Below are 12,247 nucleotides of genomic sequence, written 5' to 3' on the forward strand. Positions count from 1 at the left end.
TAGTTGTAAAAGATCCAAAGGAGAGACATGAGGAAAATCCTTTTTTTGTTTTTTTACTCAGAGTGGTTAATAACTGGAATGCACGGTCCGAAAGGTTGGAGGAGGCCGATTAAATCGTGGCTTTCAAAAGGGAATTGGATAAGCAACAAATAAAAAAAAAATTGCAGGGCTACAGGGAAAGGGCCGAGGAGTGGGACTAACTGAAGTGCTCTTGCAAACAGCAGGCACGGGCTCAATGGTGACAGCACAGAAGGAGGCCTTTCTCTGAACACAAGATCAGGGTTCATGTATAACAGGGTTTTATTGTCCAACAGACATCTACAGTTCCATGGAGCTGCACTCGGAGCCCACCCTGCGGCGATGGTCCATTTTCCACATGGCAACAGTCCCGACCAACAGGGCCACGGAGAGCAGAGCTACCCCAACCGCTGCTCCAGGAAGAACACGGGAGGGGGAATCAGCAGCAGCATCTGTGGGGAGAAGGGAGGGTTAGATGGGCACCAGTTACTCCATCACTAAACAGTGGCAGGGGCCTCCTTTACCTTTCTCTTCCTGGTGGATCCCAGCAGCCAATCTCTCATCTTCCAGGAAAATGATGGCTCCATCAGCGGTCACCAAGGACCCAGCCCGGTCATCGGCGCTTCTTCGCCTCTCTGGGGGAGACAAGAGACAAGAGTTCAAGGTGGGCAATTCAATGTGCAGCTGTCTGAAGCGCTGAATCAGGTGTACAATCCGATGGCCCAATGCAAAAACCCTCGGGCAGTGAGTACCGGAGAGATTGGACTGTAGTTAAACACTGTTCCCTCACTGTCAGACTACGATTCACTCCTGATTCTCAGAAGGACCCGCATCAACCCAGCAAAGTTTGCAGTCGTTGACGGGTCCAATGGCCAGGCTGGTCTCCTGGGGAAAGAGACCCGTTTTAAGCACTAGTTTGACGAGCGGTTACACTGGACATACACACATTGCCCAGGTCTCCCCGCCCCCAGATATCGGTTCAGTTCCACCCTGGAACTCCTGGCGACGGCAGGATGCTGGATCAATGTTCAAGGCCAGAGGTGGATTCCATTCAGAACCAGTGCAAGATGTGCTCAGAGCCCCTGAGCCAGATTGCTATTCTGCTGTAGACTAACTGGGATAGAGTTGAGCGGGCAGATTGAGGACACTGCTCCTGTGCCCACTGTTGGGCCCTTGCTGAGTGAGCCCAGTGTCCAGATGCCCCACACCCACCCTTCCCCATCATGCTTCAGTTTCTAGTCAGATCCCAGCTACTTACTGGGGCTGCAGGGAGCCGTGCAGTTCTCTCGGGTGGAAGGGAAGCAAACCTCAGCACTGCAGTGGAAGTGAACCTGGAAAGAGACAGTGCGGTCTGGTCAGTGCCACAGCTCCCAGTCAGGAGATTCATGCTTCTACAGTCAAAGGGTCAACAGGGGCCTCCTCACTGTGAGCAAGACCCAGGGAACAAGTTCAACCAAGAGAGCCAGAGAGCAAGACTGAAGGAAACTCACCTCACCGCTCAGAGCCCGGCCCAAAACTCGGTCCCAGAAAGCGAAAGTGCTGACTACAAACCGATTCTGGTGAGTTGGGAACGGCGAATGGGAAGCGGCGTCTACCGGGAGGAGGCGGGTTTTGTAATTGTCTCCAGTAAAGGGGCACCTGGAACAGAGAAAGAGCGGGTTATATGGAGAGGGCACCTGGAACTCCCAACTACAGAGTTACAGCGGCACATCAAAGCAAAGTCCCGAGATTAGACGAGATAAAGAAACCAGTCCATTCAAGTCATCAAACGTCAACCTGGAGCTCAGATTGGTTTGATTATTGGCCGTTCCTTCACCCAGTCCATGTCGCCCCCCTCCCCAATCACCAGCCTGCCCCAAGGTCCCTCACTCGCTGCCTTACCTGCCCACCAGGAGGTCCCATCGGAGCCCCGAATGCGGCTCGGGGGTGGGGGTCGCCCAGCAGTCATTGAGCACCAGCACAAGGGACGGATCGTTCCGGTTCAGGACTCGAACCTCCACAAACACGGGGTCCCGGAGCACACTCAGGATCGGGTAGTCACTGGCCACGTACCAGCTCCGGTAGCCACCATCTGGAAAGAGAAGACGATGAAGGACGGCCACTATTTGGAGAGAGAGCCTGAAGTTGGACACTAACCATCAGCAGCACTCGCTACCTCTCGCTATTCTCAGCTCCAGAACCAGGATCCCGGCCTCAGTGGCAGGCAGTGGCGGAGAAAGGCTGTAAACTCTGGGCTTCACCTGCAATTCAGACTCCTGGCTCCCCTTGTAACTGCACTGGACATGGAGCCTGCAAGAGAACGGACACGGCTGGAGAATTCAGCTCCTCACCTTCTCTACCCGCTCCATGTGCTCCCAGTCTCACCTGAAGGGGCTGTCCCGGGTCACCGATCCTAAAGCTCCATCCAAGATCTCAAACTGACCCAACACATCCGTTTCATAGACGGCGTTCACCCCGTCCAGCTACAAGAGACAGAAGACCATCATTACAGAGAAATTGAGCAAGTCTGCCATTGCCTTATCACATGTAGTGTCTTTAAGGGCCCCCATTGCCCTTTAGACCCCCTCTTTCCCACCCGACTGACAGCCATTGATGGGGCTCCCAGCCCACAATACCTACCCGCTGAGTAGTGCCACACTCAGTGACTGCGAACTGAAAGAGCACAGTGTCTGCAGAGGCCACGGTCGGACTGCACTCCGCTCCGTGTCCATCCTTCAGATGGACCGTTGTCAGGTCTACAGGAGGCAGCGTCAAATCCTTGGAGATGGCGATCAGGACCCGGCCATCCTTGGTGCACACTGCAAGAGAGAGAGTCAATGAAAGGCGGTTAGTTGCTGCACGGGGAATGGCAAGGGAACCGTTACCGGGAGGGGGAGAAACTCCGCCCAGCGCAGCACCAGCTTCTAGTTTCCTTCTCTCCCCGTCCACACCCCAATTCTCCATCTAATGGAGACGGGTCACCAACTCCATCCCTACTGGACTGGTTACACAAGACCGGCATCAAATCCACACCCTGTCCGGTCAGTGCCAGCCAGGGACTGATCTTCACTCTGCCCTCCTATCCTGGGGCGCAATTCAACCATCAGAAGTCCCAAGTCGCATAGAGAAGGAAGGAGAGATCCTGGGTCAGGATCTCAATGATCAGACTTTCAAACTGTAGAACTGAACACGGTTCCTAAACCCGCCAGCTCCCGGACTGGAGAGGTTGGAGACTCCAGCTGATGTTTCAGGACAGGAGGAGAGAGGATACTGTCCAGGGAATCCCCAGTGCAGTTGGATTGCGGCTGGTCCTGGGAAGCCCTGGCCCAGAATATAGGCGAGCCGAGAATACACCCACCTGGCAGATTGTGGAGTGAATAGAAACACGGCGGCACATCCCGGCTCCCGGCATCAAAGCAGCAGCCTCTCCGCACACACTCACTGCCTTCAATTCCCCCAAACCCGCAGTCTTGGCGGAATTTGGGAGACAGCCAACATTGATCGGCGGGGAGGAGGAGAGAGGGCGGCTGAGATGAACAGATTGTAAGAAAGAACAAGCCCAGAACCCGCAGCCCCTCCATTCTAACAAGCAAGGCTCCCAGATAAGTGAGGCTGTAGACCCGACTCCCCCTTTTTATCCCCTGTTTAACCCGCAGTAAATGAATGGTCTCATTGGCCCACGGGCTCCCCATGTGAACCCGCATTCCCAAGGGGCACACGGAGATATTGGGGCCTTGTGTTTTCTGCTCCTTGAGTAGAGGGAATTGTGTTTTTTAACAAAATATAGATGTGTCTTTATTTGAAGTTGTAAAGTATGATTAAATTTACATCGGTTGAATACAATGTCTGTTCTTTAAGAGGCGGTACATGTTTCTTTCCTTATATTCTGTTTCAGTTCATCAATAAAGAAAGGCTGAACTTGTCTCGTTCCCATAGACCCAGATTGTCCATGTTTATACGGAGTGTGAGAGGTTGCAGTCCCTCTTCCATTATTTGAAGGGGCTGATCCTCGATTTTTGGCTGCACTTCAGTCCCACTCTCCTGATCTACGGCCACCCAGTGCAGAGGGGAGCGGGCGGGTCAGGGACCTCCTCGTGGGACTGCTCCTGGGCCTGGCCAAAGTGGCCATTAACTGGTCCAGGCAGCAGGCGGTCCAGGGGGTCATTCGGCCCACCTCTCTTCCGCGGCCACGTTCACCCCTGGGTGGCCCTGGAGATGGAGCACGCGATGTCTGCCGGCACGCTCGAGGCCTTCCGAGACCGGTGGGCACCGCAGGCACTGGAGTGCTGCATTACCATAAGGAACAGTACTTTAATTTAATTTGTTCAATTTCCTTTTAACCTTTTTTAAAGTTACAGCACATGGTCATAGAATCATCGAATCATAGAATGGTTACAGCAGGAAAGGAGGCCATTCGGCCCGTCGAGCCCGTGCCGGCTCTCTGCAAGAGCACTTCAGCCAGTCCCACTCCCCCGCCCTTTCCCCGTAGCCCTGCACATTTCTTCCCTTCAGATACTTATCCAACTCCCTTTTCAAAGCTGTGATTGAATCTGCCTCCACCGCCCTTTCAGGGGGAACATTCCAAATCTTAACCGCTCGCTGCGTAAAAAAGTCTTTCTTACGTGGCCTTTGGTTCTTTTGCCAATCACCTTAAATCTCTGTCCTCCGGTTCTCCACCCTTCTGCCAATGGGAACAGTTTCTCTCTATCTACTCTGTCCACACCCCTCATGGATTTGAACACCTCTATCAAATCTCCTCTCAATTTTCTCTGCTCCAAGGAGAACAACGCCAGCTTCTTCAGTCTTTCAACATAACTGTACTCCAGACTGGGGAATGAGGTTGGTCAGGTGGAGCAAGTTTCAATAGGTGAACATTTAGGGAACAGTAATCATAGTATCAGAAGGTTTTGGTTAGCTATGAAAAAGGACAGGTAGCAATCTAGAGTAAAAATGTTTAACAGGGGGAAATGCAATTTCAGTGGGATGAGAACGGATCTGGCCCGGGTAAACTGGAATCAAAGATTGGCAGGCAAAACTGTAATAAACAATAGGCTGCCTTTAAAGAGGAAATAGTTCAGGTGCAGTTGAGGTACTTTCCAACGAGGGGGAAAGGCAGGACAACTAAAGTCAGGGCTCGCTGGATGATGAAAGAGATAGAGAATATGATGAAGCAGAAAAAGAGCGAATATGACAGATGTCAAGTTGCAAATGCATCTGAGAATCAGGCTCTATATAGAAAGTTCAGAGGAGAAGTGAAAAATCAAATAAGACGGGCAAAGAGAGGGTATGAGAATAGAATTGCAGCCAACATAAAAGGTAATCCAAAAGTCTTCTATAGGCATATAAATAGTAAAAGGGTAGTAAGAGGAGGGATGGGGATGATTAGGGACCAAAAAGGAGACCTATTCATGGAGGCAGAGGGTATGGTTGAGGTACTAAATGAGTACTATGCATCAGTCTTCACCAAGGAAGAGGATGCTGCCATAGACATTGTAAAGGAGGAGGCAGTGGAGATACTTGATAGGATATAAATTGATAAAAAGTGGCATTAGAAAGGCTGGCTGTATTTAAAGTAGATAAATCACCAGGAGCGGATGGGATGCATCCTAGGATGCTGCGGGAATTTAGGGAAGAAATCGCGGTGATACTGGCCATAATCTTCCAATCCTCCTTAGATACGGGGGCGGTGCCAGAGGACTGGAGAACTGCAAATATTATTCCCTTGTTCAAAAATGTGTGTAAAGATAAACCCAGCAACTACAGCCCATTCAGTTTGACCTCGGTAATGGGGAAGCTTTTAGAAACAGTAATCAGGGACAAAATTAACAGTCGCTTGGAAAGTGTGGTTTAATTAAGGAAAGCCAGCATGGATTTGTTAAAGGCAAATCATGTTTAACTAACTTGTTTGAGTTTTTTGATGAGGTAACAGGCAGGATTGATGAGGATAATGCAGTTGACGTAGTGAACATGGATTTCAAAAAGTCGTTCGAAAAAGTGCCACATAATATGTTTGCCAGCAAAGTTGAAGCCCATGGAATTAAAGGGACAGTGGACATGGATACGGAATTGGCTGAGTGACAGGGAACAGAGAGTAGTGGTGAACGGTTGTTTTTTGGACTGGAGGAAGGTATACAGTGGTGTTCCTAAGGGGTCGGTTCTAGGACCACTGCTTTTCTTGATACATATTAATGACTTGGACATGGGTGTACAGGGCACAATTTCAAAATTTGCAGATGAGACAAAACTTGGAAGTATAGTGAACAGTGAGGAGGAGAGTGACAGAAGTCAGGAAGACAGACAGGCAGGTGAAATGGGCGGACACGTGACAGATGAAATTTAGCACGGAAAATTGTGAAGTGATAGATTTTGGTAGAAAGAATGAGGAGAGGACATATAAACTAAATGGTCCAATCCTGAAGGGGTTGCAGGAACAGAGAGACCTGGGGGTATGTGTGCACAAATCGTTGAAGATGGAAGGACAGGTTGAGAAAGCAGTTAAAAAGGCTTACGGGATTCTGGGCTTCATAAATAGCGGTATAGAGTACAAAAGTGTGGAAATTGTAGTTGACTTGAAATTGGCAATTGCCGGTAATAAACAGAGTCAGCTCCACAAGTGTCCCTCTTAAGGAGGCAGCACTAATAGAATTTAGACACCGAGTCTCATTAACTCGAGAAACCTATAATTTTAAATGATAATCGTGTTGTTTGTGTCAATGAGAGACTCGGTACCTTGCGGTGCAGAGAGGCAGCTTCCATCCCGTGGACATTGGGGAACATTGATTCAGCACCACACCTAACCCCTCTCAGAGACCCCATCTCCTGGAATCAGAGTGATACAGCACCGAAGGAGGCTGTTCGGCCCATCGTGTTTGTGGCGGCCTTTGAAAGAGCTTTCCAATAAATCCCAGTCCCTGCTCTTTCCCCATTGCCCTGCTAATTGCTCCTGTTCAAGCACATATCCAATTACCTTGGGAGTGGTATTTCTGAATCTGCTTCCGTCATCCTTTCAGGCAGCGCATTCCAGATCACAACAACTCGCTGTGTAAACAAATTCTCCTCATCTCCCCCCTGGTCTTTGGCAATTGTTTGAAATCAGCGTCCTCTTGTTGCTGACCCTACTGCCAGTGGGAACAGTCTCTTCATATAATCTCTATGAAAACCCCTCATAATTTTGAACATCTATATTAAATCTTCCATTAACCTTCTCTGCTCTAAGGAGAAAAACCCTCAGTTTCTGCAGTCTCTCCACATAACGGAAGACTTTCATCCCTGGAACCATTCCAAAAATCTCCTCTGCACCCTCTCGAAGGCCTGGACATCCTTCCTAAAGTGCGGTGCCCATTACTGGATGCAATACTACAGCTAAGGCCTAACCAGTGATTTTTGAAGCTTTACCATTGCTTCCTTTACTTTGTCCCTTTATTTATAAAGCAAAGGATTTTTAAGAGCCATATGAACTTCAAAGATTCGTGTACGTACACCCCCAGATCTCTCTGTTCCTGCATTCCTTTAAAACAATACCATTTAGTCCATATTGCCTCTGGTCATTTTTCCTCCTAAAATGAAACACTTCACACTTCTCTGAATTAAATGTCATCTGCCATGTGTCTGCCCATTTCACCAATCTCTCTCTGTCCTCCTGAAGTCTGTCACTATCCTCCTCACAGTTTGCTACATTTCTGAGTTTGGTGTCATCTGCAAACTCTGAAATGATGCCTCCTTTACCCAAGTCCAGGTCAGTAATAGATCTCAAGAAGAGCAGTGGTCCCAATACCGACCCCTGGGGGACACCACTGTAAACCTCCCTCCAGTCTGATAAATATCCCTTCACCACTACTCTCTGCTTTCTGTCTCATAGCCAATTTAGTTTCCAAGCTGTCACTGCCCCTTTAATCCCGCTGTCTCCTTATAACCCCTGTAATGATATCAGCAAATAGTGATGATATTTGTCTGTGTTTGATTACTTATGCCTTACAGCATATTTGTCTGTGTTTTTGATTACTTGAGCCTGACCAGCAGAGGTCATGTGAGAGACAAGCAGTCCAGAGGAGTTTTACTTTCAGTTTCATTCTAGATGCATCACAGCATAGTGTGTTCTGTAAAAAGCTGTAGCAAGTCTTGAACAAGACTTTAGATTAAACAACATTCTCTTTCAGAAATGAGTCTTTATTGAACCCAAAAAGAAATCAAAACATGATGTCAGAAGTGGCTGAAAGAGAAAAAATCTGAAGTTAGCAACTTGATGGGACAGTGAAAGCAGTTGTGGCAAGTAAGCGAAATCAGCTCTCCACATATTAGCAAGCCAGAAGAGAACATCGTTGCTTACCATTAGAGAATAGCTAACGAAGTAAAAAATGGAAGGTTTACTCCCACCGGCGACGCTTCAATTGTCAGGTAATGTGGCTGAAAATTGGAGAAGGTTCAAACAACGTTTAGAGTTGTATTTAGCGGCAATCGGAGCTGACGAGAAAAGTGATAAACAAAAATCGTCCGTGTTCTTACATGTCGTGGGTGATGCAGCGCTGGAGGTATATAATAATTTCATATTTGCTGTTGATGGAGACAAAATGAAGCTAGATAAAATAATGGAACAGTTTGAGGCCTACTGCATACCTAAATGCAACGTGACCTTTGAGAGGCACAAATTTTTCACATGTGTACAGAAAATCGGTGAGACTATTGATCAGTATGTGACTGAACTGAGAAACCGGAGCAAATCGTGTGAATTTGGGGGACTCACAGACTCGCTGATAAAAGACAGACTGGTGTGTGGTATTCCAGATAATGGTCTAAGGGAAAGACTGCTAAGAGAGCAAGATCTAGACCTGGGAAAAGCCATAGCACTGTGTAGGGTTACAGAGACTGTGAAGTTGCAGGCAAAGGAGCTGTTCAGTGACAGTAGCTGCAACGTGGATGCAGTGAGAAAGAACGGATACAAACCGTTTAACAAAGAGAGCGCCAATGTGAAAAAAGAGACGTGGCCAGCAAACGAAAATGAAAGGGACAATCGGAAGTCATGTAGTCGATGCGGTACACAGCATCCACCAAGAAAGTGTCCAGCATATGGTAAAACATGCAATAGATGCAACAAAAACAACCATTATGCCCGTTGCTGTAAGAACCAAGCGCAACAAAGCAAGGTCCATACAGTAGATGAAAGCGAGACAGAGGAATTCAATGTAGATGTTGTGTCTGAAAACAAAACAGAAAGAGACTGGATGTTGACACTAAAAGTGAATGGCATACACATTCCATTTAAATTGGATACTGGAGCACAAGTTAATGTGATATCAGAGACCGATTTTAAGAGAATTAGACCCAGACCAAAGTTACATGGAATACAAGTGAAAATGACCGGATACTCAGGTACTGATATACCAGTGAAAGGAAAATGCATTGTCAAAGTAACACACAAGGACAAAGAGCACACGCTAGCATTAATCGTGGTGCCAAAGGATGTGCAAGCCATATTAGGTTTAAAAGCCTGTGAGAGACTGAACCTGGTAAAGAGAGTCCTCGTTGTGGAAAGTGAAAGAGAGACAGTCTATGATGAACTGAATGTTGCGTACACACCGGGTAAGCTGATGTATACAGCAGACACGTTGTCCAGAGCTGTTGACCCAAGTGAGCCCGCAAACACCACAATGGATGAAAAAGTGAACGCCTACGTGGACATGATCACAAGTGCACTGCCCATAGCAGATGCAAAAATGGAGCTCATAAAGACTGAGACAAACAAAGATGAAACAATGAGACGACTGAGAAAAAGCATCTTGAATGGATGGCCCAACATGAAGCAAGACTGCTCACCTGATATAGCAGAGTACTGGAACTGCAGGGCGGAACTATCAGTGGTCGAAGACATCATCTACAAAGGAAGTAAAATAGTTATCCCAAAGAGTCTGAGAAGAGAGATGCTAAAAAAGATCCATGGAGGACATCTGGGAATCGAAAAGTGTAAGAAAAGAGCACGAGAGGTGATGTACTGGCCACGAATCAACTAAGATGTGACAAATGAGGTGTCAAACTGCACAATATGCCTGAAATATCGAGCAAGCAATCCGGTAGAACCACTAAAGCCACACCCAGCACCAGACAGACCTTACCAGAAGGTAGGCGCTGACCTATTCGTGTGTCAAGGGAAGGACTATCGTGTCATCACAGACTATTACTCCCTGTATCCAGAGGATTGTAGACTGTACACCACCACTGCAGAAGCTGTGATAAGTATGAAAGCCATATTCTCCAGACATGGCGTGGCAAGCGAGGTCTTCACAGACAACGGACCCCAGTTTAACAATGCAAATTTCCGACACTTTGCCAAAGAGTGGGACTTTGTCCACACAATGTCAAGTCCTCACTATCCACAGTCCAATGGACTAGTGGAAAAATCGGTCCAGACAGTGAAAAGACTGATGTACAAGGCAAAAGACAGTGGAACTGACTTCTACCAAAGCATGCTTGTATACCGCACAACGCCGCTCGAGTGTGGTATGTCACCAGCCCAACTCCTGATGGGACGTCGGCTAAGGTCAAACCTACCCATCCCGGAGAACCTCCTGAAAACAAAAGAGGGGGAGAAAGTGAGGAAGTTCAAAGAGCAACAGAAAGAAAAGCAAAAGTACTACTATGACAGAGGAACACAAAACCTACCTGAACTCCACACTGGTGACCAAGTAAGGTTGAAAGACAAAACAAACACATGGACTCAGAAGGGAACTGTCCTGAGTGAAGTTCAACCAAGATCATACACCATTCAGACAGATGAGGGTGCTGTTCTGAGAAGAAATCGTCGAGATCTTCTCATGGGACCAGCCACAGCAGGTCAAGAGACTGATACTGGTGAACAACCTGATCACACAGCTGAGAACCAATCATCTGAGGCAACAACTCAGATTCAAGGACAATCAATCAGAAAATCCTCAAGACACGTGAAGCCTCCTGAGAGACTCATTGAGCAAATTTAAGGACTATTGTTAAAGAAGGAAGTAATGTTATCTTATTCTTTCTTCAAGTTCTAGTGTATTGACATATTTCATGTGAACACACAAAGCAAGGGTAAAAAACCTTGCTCATGATAATGATAATGTAAGTTCATTAAATGTTGTTAGTTAAAAGTAAAATACTTTTGTTTTAAGAAAGGGAGATGTAATGATATCAGCAAATAGTGATGATATTTGTCTGTGTTTGATTACTTATGCCTTACAGCATATTTGTCTGTGTTTTTGATTACTTGTGCCTGACCAGCAGAGGTCATGTGAGAGACAAGCAGTCCAGAGGAGTTTTACTTTCAGTTTCATTCTAGATGCATCACAGCATAGTGTGTTCTGTAAAAAGCTGTAGAAAGTCTTGAACAAGACTTTAGATTAAACAACATTCTCTTTCAGAAATGAGTCTTTATTGAACCCAAAAATAAATCAAAACAACCCCAGTGTAGTGGAAGGATATCTTTTCAAACTCCCCCAGAGATCCCATCTCCTGGAATGGTCTCGGAGTGATCCCTGTAGTGGACAGATCCCTGGTCAAACTCCTCCTGTTAAAGGCTCTGAGAATCAGAGGGTGCATCACTTGTCCAAATGGAAATGACAATGTCAGCAACACCTGCCATGGCACAAGCCCTGGCCCTTGGCTGAATGGGATTCCAGCCGTGGCCAGAATGTGGTCGATGCAATGTTCATTCTGAAATGTAGGACTGAAACTTGTAGACCCCGGAAAATGTAACAGAGCACGGCGGGGACCCTGGGTATACTGCCACCTCCCAATAACCTATTATACGGTTTACAGTCATTTGTGTCCGTAGATTTTGAGTGATGTCCTCTGTACAAGAGACCTGGTTTGGAGAAATTTACAGAACACAACATCCACTTTACAACAACAACTTGCATTTATATAGCACCTGAACACAGCAACACGTCCCAAGGCCCTTCCCAAAGTTATCACACAGCAGGCCTTTGACCGTGTGTGGTGAGAAGGTCTATGGCATGTCTTGTGGATGTTCGGTGTTCCTGAGAAACTTGTCAGACTGCTGGAGAACATTTCCCAGAAGTCCCTGTGTGCGCTGGAGTGGACAGGTAACTAACGGAATGGTTTGGATCAACAGTTGGAGTGAGATAAGGATGCACATTGTCACCTGATAGATTTAGGGGGAGAAATTTGGTGTCGCCCCGTTTGGGGCTCAATTAGCGGCCGGGCCCAAAGTTTAGCGCCTGGCGCTGATTATCACCGCCGACTGCAAACTTGGCGTTTATCA

At 47.2% G+C, this 12,247-nt stretch overlaps 1 protein-coding gene across 1 annotated transcript in view; it reads right to left on the reverse strand.

Annotated features, from left to right (window-relative positions):
• Window positions 1-282: 282 nt before the first annotated feature.
• LOC147105573 (uncharacterized) overlaps window positions 283-12,247 on the reverse strand; it is a 37,007-nt gene continuing 25,042 nt past the window's right edge. Inside the window, exons 9-16 of the mRNA XM_086010059.1 lie at window positions 2,638-2,816; window positions 2,383-2,480; window positions 2,174-2,307; window positions 1,900-2,089; window positions 1,509-1,656; window positions 1,277-1,349; window positions 543-653; window positions 283-470 (exon numbers count right to left, since the gene is read on the reverse strand). Coding sequence (XP_085866185.1) covers window positions 319-470; window positions 543-653; window positions 1,277-1,349; window positions 1,509-1,656; window positions 1,900-2,089; window positions 2,174-2,307; window positions 2,383-2,480; window positions 2,638-2,816 — 1,085 coding nt within the window. The 3' untranslated portion in view covers window positions 283-318. The remainder of the gene's footprint in view (window positions 471-542; window positions 654-1,276; window positions 1,350-1,508; window positions 1,657-1,899; window positions 2,090-2,173; window positions 2,308-2,382; window positions 2,481-2,637; window positions 2,817-12,247) is intronic.

Source organism: Somniosus microcephalus, chromosome 17 (assembly GCF_052327205.1).
Source record: "Somniosus microcephalus isolate GS21.2 chromosome 17, FLI_Smic_1.0, whole genome shotgun sequence".
Lineage (NCBI taxonomy): Eukaryota > Metazoa > Chordata > Chondrichthyes > Squaliformes > Somniosidae > Somniosus > Somniosus microcephalus.